The sequence below is a fragment of the Sinocyclocheilus rhinocerous genome, unplaced genomic scaffold (genome assembly GCF_001515625.1).
Source record: "Sinocyclocheilus rhinocerous isolate Xijiao unplaced genomic scaffold, SAMN03320098_v1.1 scaffold1725, whole genome shotgun sequence".
NCBI lineage: Eukaryota > Metazoa > Chordata > Actinopteri > Cypriniformes > Cyprinidae > Sinocyclocheilus > Sinocyclocheilus rhinocerous.
Window position 1 is genome coordinate 754,732 of NW_015627232.1, and position 8,999 is coordinate 763,730.

The 8,999-nt window shown below is 35.4% G+C and overlaps 1 protein-coding gene across 1 annotated transcript; it reads left to right on the forward strand.

Moving 5' to 3' along the window:
• The first annotated feature begins 2,925 nt into the window (after positions 1–2,925).
• LOC107723426 (proteasome subunit alpha type-7-like) lies at positions 2,926–6,631 on the forward strand. Its single transcript, XM_016532025.1, has 7 exons — positions 2,926–3,148; positions 3,902–4,028; positions 4,247–4,371; positions 5,749–5,871; positions 5,957–6,076; positions 6,183–6,245; positions 6,359–6,631. The coding sequence occupies exons 1-7, from the start codon at positions 3,047–3,049 to the stop codon at positions 6,452–6,454; spliced, it is 756 nt and encodes a 251-aa protein (XP_016387511.1). The 5' UTR covers positions 2,926–3,046; the 3' UTR covers positions 6,455–6,631.
• The last annotated feature ends 2,368 nt before the right edge of the window (positions 6,632–8,999 follow it).

An 8,999-nucleotide genomic window follows, 5' to 3' on the forward strand; every position in this document is an offset into this window, starting at 1 on the left:
TTCTATTTAAATATATTTTAAAATGTAATTTATTCCTGTAATCAAAGCTAAATTTTCAGCATCATTACTCTAGTCTTCAGTGTCACATGATCCTTCAGAAATCATTCTAATATGCTGATTTGATGCTCAAGAAACATTTATTATTATTTATTATTATTATTATTTGTATTATTATTATTATCAATATTTAAAACAGTTGAGTATTTTTTAAGCAGATAAGCAGACTTATCTTATTATATTTTTTTTTGGGGGGGGGGGAATTATAGAAATTAATACTTTTATTAGCAAGGATGCTTTAAATTAATCAAAAGTGATGATAAAGACATTTATAATGTTACAAATTTATTTCCATTTCAGATGGAAATCTGAACTTTCTATTCATCAAAGAAACCTGAAAAAAATCAACTCAGCTGTTTTCAGCATAATAATAATAATAAATGTTTTTTTGAGCAGCAAATCAGAATATTAGAATGATTTCTGAAGGATCATGTGACTGGAGTAATGATGCTAAAAATTCAGCTTTGAATTGAAATCACTTTGGAATAAATTACATTTAAAAATATATTCAAATAAATTCAAATAATTCAAATAAAAAGAAAACAGTTATTTTAAATAGTAAAAAATATTTAAAAATTTGACTGCTTTTGCTGTATTTTGAATCAAACAAATGCAGGCTTGGTGAGCAGAAGAGACTTCTTTAAAAACATTAAAAACCTTACTGTTCAAAAACTTTTGACTGGAAGCATACACAAAGGGTATTAGCTCTTAAAGGGATAGTTTAGCCAAAAGCCATTTTCAGCTCACTCTGATGTCATTCAAAACCTGTATGACTTCATGTATTTTGTAGCACACAAAAAGAGATGTTTTGAAGAATGTTCACAACGTTCTCTTCCATAGAATGAAAGTCCATTGTACGGAAAAGCATGCTTTCTGTTATATAAATGTTTCCATCTGTGACAAAGAAAGTCATAAAGATGCTGATTTTCAATTTTTGGGTGAACTGTCCCTTTAAAAATAGTTTTCTCAAGAGATTTCATAACACATTCCAACAGAGGGTGCTCATGAGGGGCATGATTATCTACAGTGTATTCAATCTTATGAGCCAATTATCTTTATGAACATTTTACCACTGCCAATTCAAGGAAATGAAAAAAAAAAAAAAGATGTGGGGCATTTTTAAATCAGGACATCAAGATTAATTATTGTGTGATATTAATGAACTTTGAAGGTTAATTTTTATTAATCAGCTAATTACAGAGCCAGCGATGAAGCTGATTGCTAATGATGATGATCCCAGCTCAGTTGGTGAACAAAACGGACTGATCTAGAGTGGATGAGAAATGAAATAAAGACTTCACTTCAGTGCTACTCTAGCTGAGGTCAAGGTCAGGCAGTTGTTATAGGGTTGTACTTTTTAGCTAAAAAAAGATGTTTTCCTTTGTAACTGACCTCCTGAAATTGTTCAGCACCTGAAAAAAACCATTGTGCATAGAAAATGTTATTGTAACATTTAAAATGGAAAAAATGCATTACATTTGTATAAATAATAATAAAAAATTTTTTATTTTAAATCACAGGCTGAGCAGCATGTGTAAACACAGGCAAATTTCTACAGTAACACAATATGCAGAAAACATCAGAAAAATCATTCTGAACAGACACTCCCCAATGCACTTTTCCATATGTTTATATCCCCCACAACCTGGTTTACTTCAGAACAGACCTAGGTCACACTTGCTCAGAGACCCCTTATGTCCCACACAGGTGACTCCCGCAAGAAATGCTGAGGTTGTGAACGTTAGCGAGCACTACAGAAGGTCCTCATTAGCTTGGTTTGAGGGAATACACAGCTAAGGACTACTATTGGGTGGGCATTTCTGTCTCTTTGAACACTGCTCCATGGTCTCGGAACACAAACCCCTCTATTCCCAGCTGCATCATATTTAGTTTAATGTATTCTTATTTGTTGAATTTAATTAAAAGGACATTTTTAATAAGGTACGGGAGACTTGTGGCCTGTTCTCTGCAGGTTTACCGTGCTCTTGATGAAGCATTGATGAGAGGTTTGGTGGCACCAAAATGGCCTTTGAAGTAGAAGCATGAAAGTGTTGGTATGTTGTAGGTATTTGTAGAAGACATCATGCTGTCTTCTGTTTGTTCGAAACTATTGAGGACTTGTGATATAACAGTTAATACACACACTCACACAAACACACACACACACACACACACACACATATATATACATATACATATATATATTACCAGGATTTAGTGAATCGGGGGCCCCAGGCAAAATATAGGAATGGGGCCCTATACATTTGCACACATTTTCCTAGATCAACCTTGAGGTTCCATTTTGTTATTTTCACCGTAAGCCTGTGTGCTATATTACATAGAAAACAGAAGGGAAGAGGAATTCAGACATATTTGAACAATTTCAAACAATTCAGACATTTAAAAAATTTATTGATTTTGAAAAAGTAAATACACACTTCCATTCCCTTAGAATACTAAGTACTTTTTATTAAACAAAAATAAATTAATTGCAAGGTAACTTGAAAAAATTTTTTAGTAGTCATTTCCATAGTAGTCATACATAAATAAGTAGATAAATAAGGTACTTTAGGAATTACGGTTTATTGATACAATAAATTTAAGTGGCCTACCTGTGTGTTGTAATTATGTGGCAGATCGTAGGCTATACTTTAATTATTTATTTAGCCTATTTTAAGTCGTTTGTGATCACAAAACACATATCAACAGATAAAACTGACTTTTGAATGAATAATATACATATATAATATACATAATAATTAAAAAAATTGCTTGGAAAAAAAAACTATTTTTCAAAACGGAAAGAAAAACTGGATGCTGTTAAAGAAAGTCACTTGAGTTCAGTGCATTGAGAATTATAAGTCCCACCATTCAATGCGCGCTGTTCTTGCGCATGCGCAAATCAAATTCGAAAGCTCCTGTGCTGCGAGGCGAAAGTCACAGGCAACTATTTCACCCAAATTCGTGCGTTTGTATCTAGTGTGCAGAAATGGCAGCTAGATATGACAGAGCTATAACAGTCTTTTCTCCCGATGGTCACCTGTTTCAGGTGGAATATGCTCAGGAAGCAGTAAAGAAGGGCTCCACAGCTGTGAGTGTGTTTATTTGTTACATTTGAGCCGCAGCTTTAGCGCGGTGGCTAATGGCTGCACAAATATACATTCATGACCGATTGACATGATTATAGCGAACAAGCGCTGGATACAGGAATAAATATTGTGATTGATTAAGATTGTTGTGAAGCAGCTGGGCCGATGGCTTTATTGGCAGCGATTTTCATTGATATGCTACAGCTAAGCGTGACTTGCATGTTGCGGCTAATATTAGCATGGACTATCCTTATGTTAAGCTAGATTTATTCTTTGATTTGAATTGTTTTGATCACATATTCATGTTGTGAATTATAAATACTGCACCAATACACTGCTACTTCTATTAAAAAGAAATGAATGGAAGAACATGCCGGTTAACTAACGTTAATCAATGAAATTGCATGTCCTGATAAACTTCATGTAAGTTAACTTTACTGGGTTGGTTTTAAACGCCACGATTGTTAAAATATACCTAAATAATTAAATGTCATTTTAGTAGTTTATTTGTGATGATATGTTTAATTAGGCTTCAACTGTAACGATATGATTCATGTAACGTTAGTTTCATTCTTAAGGCTGTGGGTGTGATAGACAAAAAAATCCGGTAGAGGGCGATGAGCCCATAGTTTAGGATGAACTATATAATGAATATAAAAGTTGTTTTCGCACTAAATTGTTTTCTTTTTTGAAAACGTTAAAAGTACTCAAATGCTAAAAATCCGGGTTTTAAACTAACTTTTTATTTATTCAAGGTTGGCATCAGGGGGAATGATATTGTTGTCCTGGGTGTTGAGAAGAAGTCTGTGGCAAAGCTTCAGGAGGAGAGGACAGTCAGGAAGATCTGTGCTCTAGATGAGCATGTGTGCATGGCCTTTGCAGGTAAGATCGACGAGACAAAAACATTAAAACCCATTATAAACGAGGCATTTGTTGCATCCAGTAGGGACATAATTACGGATTATAATGACTTATACTGTCTTTTTACGAGTTGCATCGCGCCTTGACAGAATAAGTGTAGTTGAAAAGTTTTTAATCTGGACTCTCCAATGCGTATGGGTGATCTGAGCATGCTTTTACTTGTTAATGTGTTTGTCCAGGTCTGACTGCAGATGCCAGGATTGTCATAAACAGAGCTAGAGTAGAGTGCCAGAGCCACAGACTGACAGTGGAGGACCCCGTTACTGTGGAGTACATCACCCGCTACATCGCCACACTCAAACAGGTGACATCCCTCACTCCAGTTCACAAACAGGCCATTATAGGAGTTGTTCACTCAAATGGACAATTGTGCCATTTACTCAACCCCATGTGGTTCCAGACCTGTATGGCTAAATGTGTTCTGTAAAACAAAAAATAAGATTGAAAAATTATGACAATGGTGAAAGTCAGTGTTTGGACCCCAGTGTTCATCTAAATATCATTGTGTTCTGCAGAAAAGGAAAGTCATACGGGTTTTGAATGACATGTTGTTTTTTTCTTATAAAAATGTGATGGCAATTTGAAAATGCTATTTATTTATTTTAAATAATAACTTTTTGTTCTGTGTTTTTTGTTATGTGTCCTGCACATTTTGGCCCAAAAGTTTTAATAAATCAATAATACATTGACTATGTAGTAATAATAATATTTATTATTGTTATATTTAATTTTTATTACTGTATAAAATATTCAACAAAATCAGAAATTTTACTGTAAAGTGAAAACGTATTTTAGAAAAATAATTTGAATGGAAAAACTATATATATATATATATTAAAAAAAAAAAACTATACACTACAACTGTAAAATTAAAATTAATTTTGGTTAGTTTTTTTCTTATAAAAATGTGATGGCAATTTGAAAATGCTATTTATTTATTTTAAATAATAACTTTTTGTTCTGTGTTTTTTGTTATGTGTCCTGCACATTTTGGCCCAAAAGTTTTAATAAATCAATAATACATTGACTATGTAGTAATAATAATATTTATTATTGTTATATTTAATTTTTATTACTGTATAAAATATTCAACAAAATCAGAAATTTTACTGTAAAGTGAAAACGTATTTTAGAAAAATAATTTGAATGGAAAAACTATATATATATATATATATTAAAAAAAAAAAACTATACACTACAACTGTAAAATTACAATTAATTATGGTTAATTCATTTTCAAATGTTAAACCATCAAGCTTTTACTTTGGCAGAAAACTTCAGGAAACCCTTGAAGTTTCTCTTTTGCTGACAACATCTGGTCTAAGTGCTTTTCATTACAAGTTTAGAAAGATGCCAATTATAAGCAACTCAAAATCAGCACATGCAGAGATGAGTTTGTGCGAACGGAGACACTCAAAACACCAGATCATGAGCTGCTCATATTTAAAAGAACAAGTGAGGCGTTTCACTCTGAAACACACAGCACATTTAATTATTTAAATCGCAGCCTTTGCGATCCAATAATGTCATTGTCAAAGCGCTATTTTGATTAATCGTGCAACCCTAGGGTAAATCATAAATGTACAGAATTTACCTTTGTAGTAGTTTACTCTGTTACAGTAACTCGTTCTTCTAGATATATTTTGCTCGGTGTATTCATTGTGATTTGCTCATGCAATAGCGCTACACTCAAAGCAACGGACGCCGTCCCTTTGGTATCTCAGCCCTGATTGTTGGTTTTGACTATGATGGGACTCCACGTCTATATCAGACGGACCCCTCTGGAACATACCACGCATGGAAGGTAAAGTGAGAGCCATTTGTTTCTAGAACATTCTTGAACATTCATTTTGTGACTATATTGACCCTCTTCTCACCTGTGTCATCAGGCAAACGCTATCGGACGCAGTGCAAAGACGGTGAGGGAGTTTTTGGAGAAAAACTACACAGACGAAGCCATCGCGAGTGATAACGATGCCATCAAACTGGCCATCAAAGCCTTACTAGAGGTAAACACCATGTTACCATAGTCACATGCATTCAGAACAGACTCTCATATCATGAAGTTGACAGGATGTAACATGTTTGCAATTGTATATGATCTGTGATGCACAGGTTGTGCAATCCGGGGGAAAGAACATCGAGCTAGCTGTGATCCGAAGAAACCAGCCCCTAAAGGTAAAACATTTGATTTATGATTTTTGTATATTCATCTATTTAGTTATCTTGACACAACATTCTTGTCATCCTGCTAATGTTGGAACATTCCTTTCATCTCTCTTCTTTTACAGATTCTGGAGTCCAAAGAAATCGAGACGCTGGTCGCCGAAATAGAGAAGGAGAAAGAGGAGGAGGCAGAGAAGAAGAAGCAGAAGAAATCTTCGTAAATCACATGATTGTGTAGCTTAGTTTTGTTTATACGGGCAGACGCACTTGGCTCAGGCCCACACTGTACCCTCCTCCTCTCCTGCCTCTTATCCATTAAGAGCACAGTCTCTCAGTCTTCTGCTGAACCCACAGTATCTGTGAATATGTTTTTGTTCCAGGAAATATAAAAAAAAAAATCAAAGTAATAAAAGCATGTTCAGGTTTGGGGGTTACCAAGCAAGTCATTTGTCAAGCATGTACTTGTAGGTCCTGGTCAGTTTTCACACTCTGCTCTTTACCACTGCTGAGAATTCTGGGGGAATGTGCTCTGACTGATGTTTCCTAATAAACTCTTTTGGTTTGTACCAATGGACTTATGTCTTTATGTTGATGTGATGAAAACCTAAGCACTCCTTTGATTGGAACAGGTAGTAGTAAATGATTTTGATTTACAGTATTATTATGGGATGTATGTAATTTCATGTAGGCTACTTGTTACTAAGGTGTGTGTGTATGTGTATACACACGCACATAATTAAGGCGTTTTAGCAGCATTTGCCTTTAATACAGCCTCCTTTTGACGGGGAGCAGGAGATGCATCCCAACAGATCAATCCAAAACAACTCGTGATGCATAAACGTTCCCAGTTTTCAAGAACCACTGAAAGATGAAAATACATTAGCAGAATCACGGACGTAATTTCTGACATGATTACATTTATACTGTATCGGCCAAAAAGGAGTTACTTTCTTAATATTATTACTTGTGTGACAATAACATGTACATGTTTAACTCTGACACCACTTTTACCTCAGCTAACCTCAGGGAGAAGCAGTCCCGTCCGAATGGGGCTTTAATAACTCAATGGGTTCAAATGTTGTTTACAATGGTCAGCTGTTCTGCCTGAGAGGAGTTTTGGAACGGGCGGTTTGGGATGGAAAATGACTTGTGTGCCCAAGTGTATGAATGGAGACTAGACTAAGCCTCGGATAACATTAAAAACATATTTGTTTTCACGAGCGCACTCCTGCATAATAATGACGGGTAAATTACCTACGTCTTCCTCCATTTGACGTGCTGTGAGAGGAACGGAAACCTAGAACGCACACATACTCTGTGTGCCTTTGATCTGAGGCAGTTAGCAGCGCATGCAGATGATGATCCAATCAATAATTAATTGAAGAGCTGCAGTCTGGAACAATTTCACTGCCTGTTCAATGAGTCCAGCGAACACGAAGTGTTTATGCATTAGTCAGCATGCAGGACCGTGAAATACTGACGTCAAACATCCTTGACTTGAGAACCTCAGTCTGAGTCACTGCTAAGTATGTTTACATGCACTTTAGAAGTTTGATTTCAGTCGGACTAAACATTTTTTTTTTTTTAAATGTCTCCCAACACTTTAGTACGACTGAAAATGCACCAGTCTGTTTAAAAAAAAAAAGGAAAAATTTTTTTACTGACAGCAAGGGTACTACCACGTCGTGGTACTTTCGACACAGAAGAGAATAAATTGTTGTATAGTCTTTATTTTTGTTTTCTTTGCACACAAAAATTCTCATAGCTTCATAATATTACGGTTGAACCACTGATGGCACATGGACTATTTTAACGATGTCCTTACTACCTTTCTGGACCTTGAACTACCTTTCTGGGCATGTCAGTTACATTGCTGTCTATGGAGGATCAGAAAGCTCTCGGATTTCATCAACAATATCTTAACTTGTGTTCTGAAGATGAACAAAGGTCTTACGAGTTTGGAAAATTTAGATTTTTGGGTGAACTATCCCTTTAATTGAATTGTGACTTTACGCACAATAGATTTCAATGGTTTGATGGTAGTGTGGTACTTGAATGCAACTTCAGCAGCAATGTGCTAGTGACTCATTCTAACACTCAAAAAGAAAATCACTTGTAATCACCCACAGGTATGACAATGTAAATTGAACAACTGGGTGAACAAATCGGAGTAAATCTTTTTGGTAAACAGATTTAAATCAATGAGATGAATCAAAATAAAGTCTTTCATAAAAAGTGTTTCATGTAATGTATACATTTTTAGGCACATTCTGTGCGTAAAAATCTCTCTTTGCTACATTCACTTACTTTCCTAAGCCCGTATTGGCATGCGAGGCTGTGTACCTCTGAATAGCATGCGCTCGCACTCTCTGAAGGGACTGTGAATGCTGCAGGCATATCAATATTTAGCTCCCAGCTTCTCATTCATGATTATTCAGAGGTAATGGAATATTTCAGAATCCTGTACCTCAGGCAAGCACACAGAGTATTTAAGTTTCTGAGGCTGAGGCGAGGCATACATTAGAAGCGGCTCTTTTTGAGAACGTCCATTCAACTTACAAATGCAAAGGCATGCATGACAGCTGAGGAAGACTGGAGATGCTAATGAACAGAGGTAAACTCTAGAATTATGACATTGTTGGTTACCCTTTATTTAACCTCGGTTTAAATCATTTAAGAGTGATGATCGGTCAGCAGCTAATCATGAGAGACATCCTGCCCCTGATCTGTTGATTTTGGCCCTGGTTATCTTGATATTGTTGCACA

Coding starts and splice junctions, on each gene's coding strand:
- LOC107723426 (XM_016532025.1), top strand. CDS start 3,047: ATGGCAGCTAGATATGACAGAGCTATAACAGTCTTTTCTCCCGATGGT. Junction 3,149..3,901: donor TAAAGAAGGGCTCCACAGCT/GTGAGTGTGTTT, acceptor TATTTATTCAAG/GTTGGCATCAGGGGGAATGA. Junction 5,872..5,956: donor GAACATACCACGCATGGAAG/GTAAAGTGAGAG, acceptor CTGTGTCATCAG/GCAAACGCTATCGGACGCAG.